The following is a 20,058-nucleotide window of genomic DNA, read 5'->3' as shown; positions in this document are numbered from 1 at the left end:
TCGGCCATGTTGCCGGGACGCGGACCAATCACAGCAAGCCGTGACGAAATTACGTCACGGCTTGCTGTGATTGGTCCGCGTCCCGGCAATATGGCCGCCCTGACCAATCACAAGCCGTGACGTCACGGGAGGCTGGACACGCGCTCATTTTAAAATGGGCGCGTGTCCAGCCTCCCGTGACGTCACGGCTTGTGATTGGTTGCGCCGCGGTCAACCAATCACAAGCCGGGAGGCTGGACGCGCTCATTTTAAAATGGGCGCGTGTCCAGCCTCCCGTGACGTCACGGCTTGTGATTGGTTGCGCCGCGGTCAACCAATCACAAGCCGGGAGGCTGGACGCGCTCATTTTAAAATGGGCGCGTGTCCAGCCTCCCGTGACGTCACGGCTTGTGATTGGTTGCGCCGCGGTCAACCAATCACAAGCCGGGAGGCTGGACGCGCTCATTTTAAAATGGGCGCGTGTCCAGCCTCCCGTGACGTCACGGCTTGTGATTGGTCAGGGCGGCCATATTGCCGGGACGCGGACCAATCACAGCAAGCCGTGACGTAATTTCGTCACGGCTTGCTGTGATTGGTCCACGTCCCGGCAACGTGGCCGACCTGACCAATCACAAGCCGGGAATTCACGTAACCAAGTAATAGTGCGAATTTTAAACAAACAACGCTGCCGGTTCCCTCGCTGAAGTCCCGGCTGCGTCGGAGAGGTGAGTATAGCGATATATTTTATTTTAATTCTCTCTTTTACACATTTTAACATTAATGTTGTTGCGATACCCGATACCCGATACCACAAGAGTATCGGAATCCCGGTATCGGAATTCCGATACAGCAAGTATCGGCCGATACCCGATACTTGCAGCATCGGAATGCTCAACACTACTTATGACCATGTGATTTATCAGTTTTTCTTTTTTATTAAATTTGCAAAAATTTCTACATTTCTGTTTTTTTTCAGTCAAGATGGGGTGCAGAGTGTACATTAATGATAAAAAAATGAACTTTATTTAATTTACCAAATGGCTGCAATGAAACAAAGCGTGAAATATTTAAAAGGATCTGAATACTTTCCGTACTCACTGTATACTCTGGTGGTAAAGCAGCTCGACAACTATCCCTCGTTATCATGGGTAATCACACAGTAAAAATCATTTTGACCTCCAGACCGACAGGGCCTAAAAGGAACTTTACTACATGTGATCGATTTTACAATGGTAAAGATGGTAAAGCTGAATGCGAAAATTTCTGAACTTCAATGTAAAAAGGCAACTAATCTGAAATGAGTTCAAAACTTTGGGGTCAGTCATAGTCTTCTTACAAAAGACTAATTTTGATTGCAGTGGCAATTGTGCCTTCGCAAACAGAATATACCCAAATGATTACTAAGCCATACCTCCCAACTGTTACAGAAGTGAAAGAGGAACAAATCATGTGGCGCGCGTAGCATGCCTCTAACCACATCCCTTAGCCACACTAAGTTATCATCTCTTTCCTGACAGCAGGGCATACACCTAAATTCAGGACTGCTCTCCTGTATCCGGGATGGATGGGACCTATGGATTTATTTTTTGTCCATTCATTCATAGTTGAAGCAGCTATAACTTTTCATTTTTACATAAGCTTTACTATACGAGATCTTGCTTTTTTTGCAAGATGGGATGTAGCTTTATTTAAGTGACAATTTGTCAAACACATTTGTAAGAACGTGTTTACTCATTGTAAATGCTGCATTTTTTTTATCTGCATGTTTTCTCCAGGTTGGTGCAGATTTGACCTCTACGTCATCATCTCGCGAGACCGCAATGCACTCTTGGGACCGGAGCGCGCAAGGAGCATCGGTAAACGCTTCGCCTGGATCCGGGGGCTCCGGAAGGTGAGTATATAACTATTTTTTATTTTAATTCTTTTTTTTAACAGGGATATGATGCCCACTTTGCTAAATACTACGTGGGCTGTGCAATATACTACGTGGGCTGTGCAATATACTACGTGGGCTGTGCAATATACTACGTGGCTGTGTTATACACTACGTGGGCTGTTATATACTACGTGGCTGTGCTATATACTACGTGGGCTGTGTCATACACTGTGTGGGCTGTTATATACTACATGGCCTGTGTTATACACTATGTGGGCTGTGTTATACACTATGTGGGCTGTTTTATACACTACGTTGGCTGTGTTATACACTATGTGGGCTGTTTTATACACTACGTGGGCTGTGTTATATACTGCGTGCGTGGGCTGTCATACACTACGTGAGATGTGTTATATGCTACGTGGGCTGTTATAAACTACGTGGCTGTGTTGTATGCTATGTGGGCTGTTATACACTCCGTGGGCTGTGCTATATACTCTGTGGGCTGTGCTATATACTCCGTGGCAGGCCGCGAACAATCAGCGACAGGCGCAGACCGAATCCTGTGAATTCAATGTATTATTCTAAAATCTTCATAAATAAACTACATACATATTCTAGAATACCCGATGCGTTAGAATCGGGCTACCATCTAGTATATATATATATATATATATATATATATATATATATATATATATATATATATATATATATGTATATATATATATATATATATATATATATATATATATTAATAAGTTGCAATGAAGATGGAAGAAGGAACGCACTCACAGGAGGTCCGATGCAGGTAACTTTTATTCTGACATTTAATACATCTTCACGGCCGGGGGTGCTGGAAAGGGAGTGTGGCTGTGCAGGACAACAGCTGTTTCGCGCTTGGCTGGCGCTTCAACAGGTCCTTTCCAGCACCCCCGGCCGTGAAGATGTATTAAATGTCAGAATAAAAGTTACCTGCATCGGACCCCTGTGAGTGCGTTCCTTCTTCCATCTTCATTGCAACTTATTACTGGATTTCTTCTGTGGAGCTCGGCACCCAGGATTGGAGACTATGGCCAGCTAAGCACAGGTGAGCGGTTCCCCACCACATTTTCTGCAGACTATTGGTGCGGTCCGACTTTTCTTCTTTTTCACATGGATATATATATATATATATATATATATATATATATATATATATATATAATGCCGTCACTCTAATCCCCATTTTCTCTTTGGTAAAACAGCAGATAGAAGCTTGGCATACAAGAAACTTAATGGCACTAGGATATACCACATAAGCAATATGGTGGACCAGCATCGACTGGAGTAGTTACTGATGTATAAACATTCCAAAAATACCCTCTCATGGGTTGATAAATGGTGTCTATGTATATAGAAGAAATACTGTGGTTCCTGGTGAGCTGCTTTGCTTTTATGAATAATTGAGGTCTAAGGCTGGGATCACACGTGTGAGAAACTCGCACGAGTCTCGCATCTCAATACCCAGCACAGCCGCCGGCACTCGGACCAAAGCACTCAGCTGCATAGAAATACAAGCAGCTGCACGCTCTGGTCCCAAGTGCAGGGGCACTGCCGGGTATTGATATGCGAGACTCGTGCAAGTTTCTCACACGTGTGATCCCGGCCTAAAGGGAAGACTCAACTAATCTCCCCATACATTAGGCAAGAGCCAACCGTACAAGTATATCCATCGATCTCCTCATTTAAGGGACTAGAGGCACAAGACTCAGATCTCCCTATCCCATCTTTAGAGTACACTCAGACTGTCATTTATTCAAGCCAACTATGCTAATATTACTTGGATCAGACTCTGTCAGAGTGTGAGCTGAATGTTATCCAATTCTCTTGCATGAGAAAATTGCAGCACAGGTATGAAGATGGAGAACTTAATTTCTCCATCTTCTGCATTGTCTCTGTGAGCATGCATCAGTCTGTACACAGATGACATCCGAGTGCAGTCCGATGTTTCATACACACCCATAGATTTGCACCGGTTTGTGTGTTCCAACTATTGGAAGCACTTGCAGCATGCCATGATTGTTTTCCCATGCTGAATTGGAAACATCGGAGAGCACTAGGCCATGTTATATGCAGGGTGAGCGTACCCTTAGCATACGTTCATTTACGATCCTTTCTAGGAGCTCATATCAAATATAACCATTGGTATTCCTCCATCCAGGATTGTGGAGTAGATATACCAATGTCCTGACTCACCTATTCTTCCACACTTCGACTCTCGATCCGGCATAAATAACCAATAATTAGCAATACATTTACTGTAGCAGACATCATTAATAATGTTTCCTAAACGTTCCAGGAATAAAAAAAGAGTTTGCATTTGTCAGCCTGATCTCTCTGAAGTGACAAGGAGCTGAAATAATCAGTCAATGTCACAAAAATGCTTATCACAGAGCTCAAAGTGCTGTGTTAATCAATTAGGAACCGTAAGCGACTTCCTTCCTGCAACCAGGCTGTTGGAAACCCATGACTGCTGAAGTCACAAGTTCTTAGTAGTCTGATGGAAGAGTGTAGCATGCTGGGAGGGCATGGTACTGTATGTGTCCTCCCAGCAATCATCTCTGAGCAGATATCTGCTAATATTCATCTAGGGGCCAGCAGATATTAGATCACTATTATCTCTGCATTTCTCACATAGGACTTCTGAGAGCAGGTCACGATAAGTAAAGAAAAAGAGAAAATAAAAAATATACATCAAAGATAATTCAAATTCTGTGAAATAAGGAGAAAGTCTAACACTGTCCCCCAACCCGCTTGTACTATCAGACTTTTCTGTGACAACTGCATTTTACATGGATGCATGTCATCCATCAAAGTCCATGCCAGATCAAATCCACATATGATAATTATTGCAATTCACTAACTTCTCCGTAATTATGGATGTGGGGTCTGGAAGGATTTGCTGTAGTCAATGTAATTGTGTGTGGGCTACAAGGGTCTTCTTCTATCACTTATTATGGGGGGTTTAAAGAGTATGCCACTGTCACTCTTACTATAGAGCGTGGGGAGTTGCAGGTTTTCTGCTGTTACCTAACATGGTTAGGTACCACATATAGCGATGCGCTCATATACATTAAAGGGAATCTGTCACATCATTTTTCGCATATAAGCTGCGGCCACTGCCATTAGGAGCTTATCTATAGCATTCTGTAATGCTGTAGATAAGCCCCGATGTAACCTGAAAGATGAGAAAAACAGGTTATATTATACTCGCCCGGGGGCGGTACGGTGCGGTCCGGGTCCTATGGGCATCGCAGGTCCGGGTTCAGCGCCTCCCATCTTCATGTGATGACGTCTTCTTCCTTGAGCCCTGTCGCGGCTCCTGCTCAGGTGTACTGATTTGCCCTGTTGAGGGCTGAGCAAAGTACCGCAGGGCGCAGGCACTGGGAAATGCCAGAGAGGCCCGACGCCTGTGCACTGCAGTACTTTACGCTGCCATCAACAGCGCAGATAAAGTAAGCCTGCGCCAGAGCCGTGGTAGGAAGACAAGACAAGAAGAGGATGTCATCGTAAGAAGATGGGAGGCGCCGGACCCAGACCCGGGACACCAATCAGACCCGAATCGGTACCGCCGCGGGTGAGTATAATCTAACTTGTTTTTCTTACCTTTCAGGTTACATCAGGGGCTTATCTACAGCATTACAGAATGCTGTAGATAAGCCCCTAATGGCGGTGGCCGCATCTTATATGTGAAAAATGAGGTGACAGATTCCCGTTAATGTATATGAGCTGTTATGATCTGGTGACCTTGGAGCCGCATGAGAGACTTTCTCAAGAGTAGGTGGTACCTGTACTGACCGCAAACCCTAATCTAACACCGCAACTAGAAGTAGCCGTGGGATGTACCTAACACGTCCTAGACATCTCGACACAGCCGGAGGACTAAATACCCCTATAGATGGAAATGGGAATTCTATCTTGCCTCAGAGCAGAACCCCAAAGGATAGGCAGCCCCCCACAAATATTGACTGTGAGTATAAGAGGAAAGACACACGCAGGCAGAAAAACAGGATTTAGCAAAAGAGGCACTTCTAGCTAAATAGAAAAGGATAGGACAGAATTCTAAGCGGTCAGTATTAAAATCCTAAAAATATCCACAGCAGATAATACAAATATTCCACATCTAACTAAAGACATAGAAAGTATATCTGCATCTCCTGAGAATCCAGCATGCCTGAAAAATCCAAACAAAGTCTAAGCTGGACAAAAACACATTAAATTGCACTGAATTGCAAAGCACACTGCATGTGTGCACAGAGACAAAAAACCAGAAACTTATCTTAGCTGAATTTGCAGCAGGGCATGAGGAGCCAGAGAGAGATGCAATCCCTCCAAGTACAATGGACAACTGGCACAGACTCATGGATCCTGCACAACTAAATACCTAATAGAGCTGCAATCAGCAGAAACACCTGCCCGGATTACAACCCCAAGACAACTGCACTACCACCAACAACCACCGGAGGGAGCCCAAGAGCAGAATTCACAACAATGAGCGCACTGCTATATGTGGTACAGTATATCACAAAAGTGAGTACACCCCTCACATTTTGTAAATAGTGTATTATAGCTGTTCATGGGATAACACTGAAGATATGACACTTTGATACAATGTAAAGTAGTCAGTGTACACCTTGTATAACAGTGTAAATGTGGTGTGCCCTCTAAATAACTCGCAGTCATTAATATCTAAACCGCTGGCAACAAAAGTACACCCCTAAGTGAAAATGGCCAAATTTTGCCAAAATAGCCATTTTTCCTCATTCCCTCAGACTCATTAGTGTTACAAGGTCTCAGGTGTGAAAGGGGAGCAGGGAGTGGTAAATTTCGTGTTAGCACTCTCACACTCTCTGATACGCTTCACTGGAAGTTCCTCATGGCTCCTCATGGCAAAGAACTTTCTGTGGATCTGGAAAAAGAATTGTTGCTTTACAGAAACATTGCTTAAGCTATAAGAAGAATGGCAACACCCTGACAATGAGCTGCAGCACGGTGACCAAGACCAAGGTTTAACAAGACAGGCTACACTCAGAACTCGCCTCGCCATGGACGACCAAACAAGGTGAGTGCACGTGCTTAGCGTCATATCCAGAGATTGTCTTTTCAAAATAGATGTATGAGAGCTGCCAGCATTACTGCAGAGGTTACAGGGATGGGGGTCAGCCTGTCAGTGCTCAGACTGTACACATTTCTGCAGAGGTTACAGGGGTGGTGGTCAGCCTGACATTGCTCGGACCATATACCGCACACTGCATCAAATTGGTCTGCATGGCTGTCGTCCCAGAAGGAAGACTCTTCCAAAGATGAAGAATAAGAAAGCCCGCAATCACTGTGATGAAGACAAGCAGACTAGGAACGTGGATTACTGGAACCATATCCTGTGGTCTGACGAGACCAAGGTAAACTTATTTTGTTCAGTTCAGATGGTGTCAAGCGTGTGTGGCATCTACCAGGTAACGAGTACAAAAAGAAAAGTGTCCAGCCTACAGTAAAGCATGGCGGGGGGAGTGTCATGGTTTGAGGCTGCTTGAGTGCTGCCGGCTGTGGGGAGCTATTAAGGGAACTATGAATGTCAATATGTACTGTGACATACTGAAAGCTGAGCAGGATCCCCTGCCTTCAGGAAACTGGGCTGCGGGGCAGCATTCCCACAGGATAACAATCCCAAACACTCCTGCAAGACGACCATTGCCTTGCTAAAAAAACTGAGGGTAAAGGTCTGGCTTGGCCAAGCATGTGTCAAGACGTAAACCCTATTGAGCAAGCGGTGGATGCCGCGTTCAGGCCTGAATCATCCCTTCATTGAGCCACAGACACTATAAGGAACTGTATTACCAACCCCTTAACTGCGGTGGATACCGCAACTGCCTGGGGATCTCACTACTCCTTCCCTCGGAACATATCCATAAAGGACAGTGAATTCAACTACCATTTTCCTATTTTCTTCTAAAAAAGCAGTCGGTAAACTGAGTAAGGTCTCCAATGACCGAAACGTCTGTATCGTACTATTGGGACTGCACTTATACACTTATATTTAAGACTATTTGCTCATCATCCATCTCTGAGTGCCAAGTTTATTCTACATATTATCTGAAACATAATCAGCTGTATAGGAAGTTTAAAGCTGGATGAGGAACAGCCAAACTGTTACAAAGGTGACGTTGTGGAAGAGAGTTTCACGTCCCAGTTCATATATCACGGCAAATCTGAGCATAGCAAAAAGACATCAGGTAGTCTGAGGATTTGGTCTGGAATAATAATAATAGTGTCTCCAACTATGAAAAATACAGCTGGATATTTATAAGTCATGCATTACCATTAAGGAGGCTTTTGAATGCCTCCAAATTTATTCTTTATACAATGACCTCAAATACAGTTAGGTCCATATATATTTGGACAGAGACAACATTTTTCTAATTTTGGTTATAGACATTACCACAATGAATTTTAAACAAAACAATTCAGATGCAGTTGAAGTTCAGACTTTCAGCTTTCATTTGAGGGTATCCACAATAAAATTGGATGAAGGGTTTAGGAGTTTCAGCTCCTTAACATGTGCGACCCTGTTTTTAAAGGGACCAAAAGTAATTGGACAATTGACTCCAAGGCTATTTCATGGACAGGTGTGGGTAATCCCTTTGTTATGTCATTCTCAATTAAGCAGATAAAAGGCCTGGAGTTGATTTGAGATGTGGTGCTTGCATTTGGAAGGTTTTGCTGTGAAGTAAACATGCGGTCAAAGGAGCTCTCCATGCAAGTGAAACAAGCCATCCTTAAGCTGCGAAAACAGAAAAAAACAAGCCGAGAAATTGCTACAATATTAGGAGTGGCAAAATCTACAGTTTGGTACATCCTGAGAAAGAAAGAAAGCACTGGTGAACTCATCAATGCAAAAAGACCTGGGCGTCCACGGAAGACAACAGTGGTGGATGATCGCAGAATAATCTCCATGGTGAAGAGAAACCCCTTCACAACAGCCAACCAAGTGAACAACACTCTCCAGGAGGTAGGCGTATCAATATCCAAATCTACTATAAAGAGAAGACTGCATAAAAGTAAATACAGAGGGTTCACTGCACGGTGCAAGCCACTCATAAGCATCAAGAATAAAAAGGCTAGACTGGACTTTGCTATAAAACATCTAAAAAAGCCAGCACAGTTCTGGAAGAACATTCTTTGGACAGATGAAACCATGATCAACCTCTACCAGAATGATGGAAAGAGAAATGTATGGCGAAGGCGTGGTCCAGCTCATGATCCAAAGCATACCACATCATCTGTAAAACACGGCGGAGGCAGTGAGATGGCTTGGGCATGCATGGCTGCCAGTGGCACTGGGTCACTAGTGTTTATTGATGATGTGACACAGGACAGAAGCAGCCGAATGAATTCTGAGGTATTCAGAGCCATACTGTGTGCTCAGATCCAGCCAAATGCAGCCAAACTGATTGGTCGTCGTTTCATCCTACAGATAGACAATGACCCAAAACATGAAGCCAAAGCAACCCAGGAGTTAATTAAATCAAAGAAGTGGAATATTCTTGAATGGCCAAGTCAGTCACCTGATCTCAACCCAATTGAGCATGCATTTCACTTGTTAAAGACTAAACTTCAGACAGAAAGGCCCACAAACAAACAGCAACTGAAAACCACCGCAGTGAAGGCCTGACAGAGCATCAAAAAGGAGGAAACACAGCGTCTGGTGATGTCCATGGGTTCAAGACTTCAGGCAGTCATTGCCAGCCAAGGGTTTTCAACCAAGTACTAAAAATGAACATTTTATTTAAAATTATTGAATCTGTCCAATTACTTTTGGTCCTTTTAAAAACAGGGTGGCACATGTTAAGGAGCTGAAACTCTTAAACCCTTCATCCGATTTTAATGTGGATACCCTCAAATGAAAGCTGAAAGTCTGAACTTCAACTGCATCTGAATTGTTTTGTTTAAAATTCATTGTGGTATTGTCTATAACCAAAACTAGAAAAATGTTGTCTCTGTCCAAATATATATGGACCTAACTGTATACAGCCAATGTCAGTAAGAATTATCTCCAGAGTAAAGAACATGTAGTCCTGGAAGTGATATGGCCCCCAAATAGCCCAGAACTCATTATCATTGGGAAAGTCTGAAATTACATAAAGAAGACAGTAGGATTTGCACAAGCCCACATCCACAGAAGATCTGTGGTTAGTTGTGCAAGATGTTTGGAACAACCTTTTTACCAAGTTCCTTCAAAAACTTTGTGCAAGTGTGGCCTGAAGAATTGGTGCTTTTTAAAGCCAAAGGGTGGTGGTCACATTAGATAATGATTTTAGTTCTCATTTTTTCATTCACTTTGCATGTTGTTAATTAATAAAATAATAAAACTTCTATTTTTGAAATCATTCTTACCTTGCAATATGTTTTCTCACACTTACCTAAAATGTTTGCACATTTCTGTATTACCAACTTCAGAACTAAATTGCAAGTGCAGTGCAGAGCCCAATATGAAGTTACTGGTTTGCCCCCACACACGCTCTGCCTATGTTCCTTACCCTAACCGCCATGTCAGAAGTTTATTTAACATGACTGACTGCATAACAGTATGGGCAGAAGCTGACATTATATTGGTTTTCTATGATCACTTTCTTTGTCCCCACTGAGCTGCACATGATGAAAATCACAGAGCTGGTACTCACCAGGTCGAGCCCTTGTGTTTATCTACTGGCTACACATCACGATAATCGTATAAACTGTGGCATGTAAAAGTTTGATCATCCCTGGTCAAAATTAATGTTATTGTGGATGAAATGATCTCTAAAAGGCTAAAGTTAAAGATGACACATTTCCTTTGTATTTTGGGAACAAAATATATATACCGGTAGTCATTTTATTTAATTTAAAAAATTACAAAAAGGAAAATGGGCCTACAGTATACAAACGTTTTGGTCACAATTTGGAGATTTCTGCGCTCAGATAACTTTGGCCAAGGTTTCAGACCTTAAGTAGCCTGTTAGGGTTATGGCTTGTTCACTATGATAGTTAGGAAAGGCCAGATGATTTAAATGTCTCAGCTTTATAAAAATCCAGCCTCCTCTACCCTTGTGCCCCAAAACAGTAGCAATGGGTTCTTCTAAGCAGCTGCCTAGCACTCTGAAAATGAAAATGGTGGAGGCCCACAAAGCCAGAGAAGGCTATAAGAAGATAGCAAAGCATTTTCAAGTTGTTCTTTCCTCAGATTGAAATGTAATTATGAAATGGAAGTTAACAGGAACAGTAGAGGTCAAGCTAAGGTCTGGAAGACCAAGCAGTGAGAGCTGCTCGTAGGATTGCTAGAGAGGCAAATCAGAACCTCTGCTTGACGGCAAAAGACCTTCAGAAAGATGTTGCATGCTTTGGAGTTGTGGTATTGTTCTACTGTTCAGAGACACCAGCACAAATATAACCTTCATTGAAGAGTCATCAGAAAATAATCTCTCCTACGTCCTCACCATGTCTTCAAAGGGAAATTTGCAGTTAAAATTCTGTGCTGCCGCTCAGATGAATTTAAGGAGAGTATAGTTGATTCACAGTGGTTTTATTCAACGCGTTTCAGGGGTCTCATGCCCCCTTCACCATGAAATTCAACATCATAACTATGCAAAAGAACATGTAAACAAGCCTGATGCGTTTTGGAAACAAGTCCAGTGGACCGATAAGCTTAAAATAGAACTCTTTGGCCAAAATTATTAAAGGTATGTGTGGAGAGAAAAGGGCACAACATTTCAGGAAAAGAACATCTCACCAACAATTGAGGTGGATCAATCATCCTATCGGGTTGCGTTGTAGCCAATGGTATGGGGAACATTTCCCAGGTAGACAGAAGAATGGATTCAATGAAAGTTCATCAAATTCTTATCTGTTCTGGCTATTATAGGTTTCTCACACAAAATCCACAATAGACTGCCTCAAAAGGTACAAGCTGAAGGTTTTACAATGGCCCTCACAGTCCCCTAACCTTAACATCATTGAAAATATGTGGCTAGACCTCAAAATTGCAGTGCATGCAAAATGAACCAAGAGTCTCACAGAACTAGAAGAATTTTCCAAGGAAGAATGAATGAAAATCCCTCAAACAAGAATTGAAACACTTTTCGCTGCTGACAAAAAAGCATTTACAAGCTGTGATACTTTCAAAAGGGGCTGCTACGCGATGGGGCGGGACTTCCAGTGTCATTCTCATTGACAGCTGGCTCCCCCAGTTAGGCAGCAAGGATCTGGCTGTCAATCAGAATGACATCAGAAGTCCCACCTCATCAACAGTGCGGACCGGAAAAGAAGCCACCGCTCTGTAGACGTAGTGTCAGCGGAGGCTTCTGAATCCCCTGCAGGAGCGGTCTGTACCAGGAAAGAACAGCACTGGACACAACAAGCAGGTAAGTTGCAATTACCTGTCTGTTAGTGCTTAGGTACATTTTTTGTTTTTTTTATAAAATCCCGGATATCCACTTTAAGGCTACGTTCACATTTGCGCTGTTGGGCGCGTCGGCGGCGGTACATACTGACGCATGCGTCATGCGCCCCTATCTTTAACATGGGGGGCGCATGGACATGCGTCGGTATACGTTGTACTACGTTTTACGACGCATGCGTCATATAGACGCACAAGACAGGGCGCAGGGGACCCTACTTGAAGCATTTTCCCTGCGCCGAAAGTCCCGATCTGTAGGATTTTATGACAATGCATGCGTCGCAAAACGCTGCGTTGTGTACATGCGTTGTTGGTTGCGTCACGTCGCCGATGCTGCGCCCAACAACGCAAATGTGAATGTAGCCTACGCAAGGCCTCGGATGTCTGATGTTCTTGTGCTTCCCGTGGGTTTAGCACTCATACCTGTGACAGTCAATGGGGCCATTCACGTATCCACAATTTTTCACAGACCAAGCGGTAGAAAAATGGATGACACTCAGACAACACTCTGATCAAAGTAATCAGTCCCTTTTTTCTCGTACATGAGGTGTGAATGAGGCCTAAGGCAGACGAGTGTGTCTCCTTATCGATAAAGTGATTCTTCTCCCTTCTAATGGATGGTAAAAAGGGGCAGAGCTTACATTAGATTTACAATTCCCACCAAATCCAGAATTGCACTCAATGGAAACCCCAAATATTTCACATTAATTAGATGACTCACTCAGTCCGAGCCTGGCGTATTGTGCTATACCGGCTCCTGGCGTAAGTGCGCCATGCAGTGGGAAGGTGTTAAAGGGGTTAACTACTTAGATTATGTTTTTACTTCAGTAGACAACCCGTTTTATTTTGTTATACTAAGATTGGCCTAACAACCTGAAAAAGTGATACCTCATCATCACCCCTGACCCCCAGCTTCTGTTTCAAAGCTGCAGCCAATTTCTACCTCTTTTCCTGCTGCAGCAATGTCATCAGGATGGCTGCTGTCAATCACTGGCTGAGTTGGGTCACTACTACGGCCAAGGACTGGCTGAGAGCTCATTAACTGCTTGTTGTGATCCCCCAAGAAGTTGACACCAATGGATCGTAAATTGCATTTTTTCTACATTCCACCACAAAAAGATTTTAGTTTTTCATTTTCCAGCACATTATATGGTAAATTAAAATGACAAATCAGGCCACGATAAGTCATCTATGTCAGCAGAAAGATCAAAAGACACATCTAATTGTAGATGGGGCTGGGAACCTAAAGCAAAAAAAATAACGCCTGCCAGTTTAAAGGGGTCTTGCACTTTAAAAAAACATTGACCCCAAATGATTCCTGCAATGTAAAATAGCAGATAATATTCACTCGCTCCGCACTCTGCACCATTGCTCTGGTCTTTTTTGGCTGCAGCATTGACGCCATGTTGACAGCTCACATCAATGCTGCAGCCAATCATTGAGCTTTGCTGATATAGATGTCACTAGCCACTGAGTTCATTGATTGGAAGAAGTTAGCGGGATACAAATCCAATAGAAATATTTGATGAATGTAGCAATTGGACTAAAATATAACTTTTAATGTCTACAGTTTAAAAAAGACTTACTGTGTGAACTTCACCACGTGATATATACATACAGGGGACTAAAAAAGGGGGAATTGGCGTACCCCCTCAGGACACAAAAGGTACGTAGGAAAAAACAAATATGAGTGTGCTGATCCGTTCATACAGAAATTCAGCAACATACACTGGTTACATGCAGTAACGATAGCAATGCTAGTGAGTCGGAAAGGTACGGGTATCTGTGCACAGTGGTGCAATATAGTATGTCTATGAAAAGTCACCATAGGGTTCCAGACCCCAATTGTCTTTGTACATGCACAGTACCTAATCCAAATGCTCATTCAGTCCTTTTAGACTAGCGAACTAGCTATATGCTTTGAACCAGATGTGTTCATATATACAGCAGCAAAGAAAACATAATACTGACCATAATAATCAAAACAATGCATACATATTGTGGAATACTTGTATACCCATCTCATGGGTTTCCACCTATACCGCAGCAATGTAATACTTTTAGTCAGTCAAAATGTGAATATAAACATAGTGCCTCCATTACAGGCGACTTGGAATAATCTCACCCATTTGATGTGTGTATGTAGAGAGAGTACGTAGGTGGCAGATAGCGTCTCCCACTGATTGGCTGCAGCCATGAAGTGTGCTGTCAACGAGACGTTACCGCTGCAGCAGAGAGCCAGTGACGGGGAGGGTGAGCGCTTACATTACAAGATTGGTTTGGCTGAAAAAACCCTTTAATGATAGATCTGCAGCAACTCTGTGGCCGTCACCAGGGGTCACATCCCACTGCAGGACTGAAACTTCAGTGGATGTGTGGTCCCGGTCCAGGGTTGGCTGAGAATCTCCACGCTGATGGGAGAGCCCTGCTGTGGGCATGGGGCTGCCACACATCCATCATGTGGCTGCCACTCATCCATCATATGGCTGCCACTCATCCATCATGTGGCTGCCATCTATCCATCATGGGGCTGCCACTCATCCATCATGTGGCTGCCACCTATCCATCATGTGGCTGCCACCCATCCATAATGGGGCTGCCACCTATCCATCATGTGGCTGCCACCCATCCATAATGGGGCTGCCACCTATCCATCATGTGGCTGCCACCTATCCATCATGTGGCTGTCACCCATGCATCATGTGGCTGCCATCTATCCAACAAGGGGCTGCTTCCCATCCATCACGGGGCTGCCACCCATCCATCATGTGGCTGCCACCACCTATCCATCATGTGGCTGCCAACCATCCATCATGGGGCTGCCACCTATCCATCATGGGGCTGCCACTCATCCATCATGTGGCTGCCACCTATCCATCATGTGGCTGCAACTCATCCATTATGTGGCTTCCACCTATCCATCATGTGGCTGCCACCTATCCATCATAGGGCTGCCATCTATCCATCATGTGGCTGTCGCTCATCCATCATGGGGCTTCCACTCATCCATCATGGAGCTGCCACCTATCCATCATGTGGCCGTCACCTATCCATCATGTGGCTGACACTCATCCATCGTGGGGCTGTCACCCATCCATCATGTGGCTGCCACTCATCCATCATGGAGCTACCACCTATCCATCATGGAGCTGCCACCTACCCATCATGTGGCTGCCACTCATCCATCATGGGGCTGCCACCCATCCATCATGGGGTTGCCACTCATCCATCATGGAGCTGCCACCCATTAATCATGGGACTTCCACCTATCCATCATGTGGCTGCCACCCATCCAATATAGGGTTCCCACCCATCCATCATGTGGCTGCCACCACCTATCCATCATGTGGCTGCCAACCATCCATCATGGGGCTGCCACCTATCCATCATGGGGCTGCCACTCATCCATCATGTGGCTGCCACCTATCCATCATGTGGCTGCAACTCATCCATTATGTGGCTTCCACCTATCCATCATGTGGCTGCCACCTATCCATCATAGGGCTGCCATCTATCCATCATGTGGCTGTCGCTCATCCATCATGGGGCTTCCACTCATCCATCATGGAGCTGCCACCTATCCATCATGTGGCCGTCACCTATCCATCATGTGGCTGACACTCATCCATCGTGGGGCTGTCACCCATCCATCATGTGGCTGCCACTCATCCATCATGGAGCTACCACCTATCCATCATGGAGCTGCCACCTACCCATCATGTGGCTGCCACTCATCCATCATGGGGCTGCCACCCATCCATCATGGGGTTGCCACTCATCCATCATGGAGCTGCCACCCATTAATCATGGGACTTCCACCTATCCATCATGTGGCTGCCACCCATCCATCATAGGGTTCCCACCCATCCATCATGTGGCTGCCACTCACCCATCATGGGGCTGTCACCCATCCATCATGTGGCTGCCACTCACCCATCATGGGGCTTCCACCCATCCATCATGTGGCTGCCACTCATCCATCATGGGGCTTCCACCTATCCATCATGGGGCTGCCAGCCAGCCATCATGTTACAGGCACACAGCAGGGCACCCACTGCAATATGCAGCATCTTCTGTCAAGAGACTCCAGCCCCACCCAAGCAGTACAGATGCCCCATTCAATGGAGACGCAGAGCACTCATGTCGGGAGCTGTCACCCTGCCCCGATCACTGCACGGCTACCCTGAGGCGCTGCACCGATCACTGCACGGCTACCCTGCGGCGCTGCACCGATCACTGCTACCCGGCGACCCTGCGGCGCTGCACCGATCACTGCTACCCGTGAACTGCCATCCTGCCAACTCTATGATCTGCAAGAATCGCGACAGCCATGCGCATCCCATTCATCGTGACACTGCCCCTTACCTCAATGCCACCCTGACACTGCAGTCTCCTTGGCTGCCCATGATGCAGCGGGTGTGCCCTCCGTAACACAGCTCACACAACGGGCAGCTGCTGCCATCCGAGCGTCGGCTTCACCCCGTGCCCATGTCCGCTCTGCAATGCCATAGTCTCCCCGGCAGAACAATAGGTAGAGGGAGGACAAGCAGCCGACTGCTCCCCAGACCAGACAGCGCACACCCACCGGCTGGGAAGCCTCCACACACTCCTCCGGGGGCGGGCCTTCCCTGTATGTGGGCTCGGGGGTCCTGGCTACTCCAGTAATCAGGGGGCAGATGCGGAATGCTGGCGGACATTGGCGAAATTGGGTGGCAGTGGATGCGGTATTGGGCGCTGACAGGGCAGCCCACGGGGGTCCCGGGCCAATAACGCCAGTCCGCAGGAAAGTGACCTAATGAAGGGTAATCACAAGGAGGGTCTTCACTGGTGGTGACCCTAGGCTTCTCCTGCATCACTGGATATTGGAGCAGGCCTGCATGTTATTGGTGCGGTGAGAAGCCTTCCTTATATAATGGCTGGCTGTATCCCCCTCATGGAGCCCCCATAAGCAGGCCACCATAGGGAACCGCGTCTGGATGGATGGCAGAGGGTCGGGACCCCCACTGGCGCTCCCATGCCAACACTTGGTCAGCCATATAGTATCAGCCTGTGTGTCAGGGGGGGACATATCAGTGGCGCAGCCTGTGCACTGGGGGGCCCAAGAGATAAGGGGGCCCAATTTGCGCCTCTAAGTCAGTTGTGCATTATGATGAGGCCCATATACTGTGCTTGCACAGGGGTCCCTTCTGTCTGAGTCATTTATTAACCTACCAGATGTACATACCATGATTAAACCCACTGAAATCCTAAATAGCCATCTATCCCCTACAGGCACCATGATTATACAGAATACAGCGTATATACAATGTAATGTGCTGATATACCAAATACAGACACCATAATGATAAATAAAGAACATATAAATAATTAACAATGGCCATGAAGCTATGGGTCCATTTCCTACAAAATGAAGCAAGAGATGTATACCTGATATTATCATAATAGCCACATATACGGTATATGGCATATGTCAATAATAAAGAGCGAATGCATCCAAATATGAATGTGAAGAGAAGATCCACATATATGTGTGTGTGCGCAATATGACGTACAGAAAATATTGGGCTACTAACATGGCATCCAATGGCTAGAGAGACAAATCCGACCTGATAAGTAAGGTGTCCTTCTCATACATATGATTCATTAATGTACGATAACATTATTATGCATGTACAGTATTTGATTTCTGAGACTTTTGTGCGCTTGTGCATGCTTGATATGTGTGGCACTATATAGTTGTGGCGTGCCCACCTTTATGTTGGCATGCGCATAGTGACCTGCAGCAGACAACTCGTCTCAGCTAAGTGCACAGACTTGACATGCCTAGCTCTCATGCCAAAATTCTGGCGTAAAAGCTTTGAAGTAGTGCCTCAATTTTGTAATTTTTGGTGTTTTCACACCAGTTTCTTCCAATTCTGACAAATTGGGCATATCTGCGGGGGGACAGGAGTATGGGGGGCCAAAAGCCACAACTCATCTAATTCATGATGCGCTAGAGCGTTCCCTATTCCAGAATTCTCACTCCTGTAGCTGATCTGTCGTAACGCCCAGAGTTGCACGCCACCCGCCAGATGCTAAAGATTCATAAAGATGAGCGCACCTCTTCATGAATCAGAAGCGTCTAACTCCAGCACGTCCCCTCAAGACTGGAGTGAACAATCCCTATCTTCATGAATCAGGCCCGATTTGTATTAATGCTTGTAAGCACGTAATGACGATGACGATGTCAATGCCTGCACTTGTGCATAGTGATTTATGGGAGATTTGCTTATACCAGAAAAATGCATAATGATGAGGTCTTCAAAAAGGCACGATTACCACCAGCACATAATGATGACATCTACCCAGCAAAATGTATATAGTATACAGTATATACTTTGGCATCTCCTTTTTTGTATACCTATAAATCGGGTACATCCCGGACACCTTATCAGGTCATGTTTGTCTCTCTAGCCATTGTATGCCATATTAATGGCTCAATGTCTTCTAAACATCATATATACACTGCTCAAAAAAATAAAGGGAGCACTTAAACAATAGAATATAACTCCAAGTAAATCAAACTTCTGTGAAATCAAACTGTCCACTTAAGAAGCAACACTATTTGACAGTCAATTTCACATGCTGTTGTGCAAATGGAATAGACATCAGATGGAAATTATTGGCAATTATCAAGACACCCTCAATAAAGGAGTGGTTCTGCAGGTGGGGATCACAGACCGCATCTCAGGACCAATGCTTTCTGGCTGATGTTTTGGTCACTTTTGAATGTTGGTTGTGCTTTCACACTCGTGGTAGCATGAGACGGACTCTACAACTAACCCACACAAGTGGCTCAGGTAGTTGCATAAGAAAGGAAGGAGGGCACTCACCGATCTGGAGGAGTACCCGGTAGCTTGTGGTGGAATTTGGACCACTTTTCTGCATGAAAGCACTTGATGTGCACAGAGGCTGAAGGTCTCCAAGTGGAAGGTAGTGCCGTCCCTCTTTTTTCTTTTTCTTTTGTCAAAGAATTCTCTGGCTCAGGTAGTGCAGCTCATCCAGGATGGCACATCAGTGCGAGCTGTGGCAAGGAGGTTTGCTGTGTCTGTCAGCATAGTGTCCAGAGGCTGGAGGCGCTACCAGGAGACAGGCCAGTACACCAGGAGATGTGGAGGGGACCATAGGAGGGCAACAACCCAGTAGCAGGACCGCTACCTCAGCCTTTGTGCAAGGAGGTACAGGAGGAGTGTAGCGCCCCCACTGCCGCAGGGCCGAGGGGTACCCGGTACCGGGCCTCTGAGTCTCTGCTCTGGGGTTGTCACGGTGGCTAGACCCGGTCCGTGACCCTGCTGAGGGGCGTACAATAATAGATGTGGATGGTGGTGGAGGTGCAGTGCAGTAAATAACGAGGACACCAGGTTGCAGTCTCTTTACCTTTTTACTGAAGTCTTCTGAGTCCTCAATCCGGAATACGGTTAACAGGGCTGCGCAAGTCCGGTTGGTCCGATGGCACCTCCAGAGTTCCCTTTGCAGGTGGATATCTGTGCCTGCTTTCCTGCGCTTGTGTGTTGTGGTCCTCCCCTGCTGTGCTTACGGGATAGCACCCACAACTGTTGTGTCTGTTTCTCGTGTTCCCTCACAACTCGATTCTGATGTTCTCCCTCTACGTCCCCCTGATCTTACGGTTAGGACGCACCCGTATGACGGGGAGGCTCGGAGCTTTTCCGGGACTCCAGCGTCGCACCACTCC

At 45.5% G+C, this 20,058-nt stretch overlaps 1 protein-coding gene across 2 annotated transcripts in view; it reads right to left on the bottom strand.

Moving 5' to 3' along the window:
* Positions 1–16,921, bottom strand: part of KIF21B (kinesin family member 21B) — a 637,471-nt gene extending 620,550 nt beyond the window's left edge. The window contains exon 1 of one of the 2 annotated variants that reach the window (XM_077295392.1): positions 16,692–16,921. In XM_077295392.1, the coding sequence (XP_077151507.1) occupies positions 16,692–16,732 (41 nt within the window). In that variant the 5' untranslated portion in view covers positions 16,733–16,921. The remainder of the gene's footprint in view (positions 1–16,691) is intronic. The other variant, XM_077295391.1, reaches the window with a different exon arrangement.
* Between the last annotated feature and the right edge of the window lie 3,137 nt (positions 16,922–20,058).

Source organism: Ranitomeya variabilis, chromosome 3 (genome assembly GCF_051348905.1).
Source record: "Ranitomeya variabilis isolate aRanVar5 chromosome 3, aRanVar5.hap1, whole genome shotgun sequence".
In the NCBI taxonomy this organism is placed as follows: Eukaryota; Metazoa; Chordata; class Amphibia; order Anura; family Dendrobatidae; genus Ranitomeya; species Ranitomeya variabilis.
Note: the sequence above shows the minus strand (reverse complement) of the source record. Positions and strands in the feature narration are given on the sequence as shown.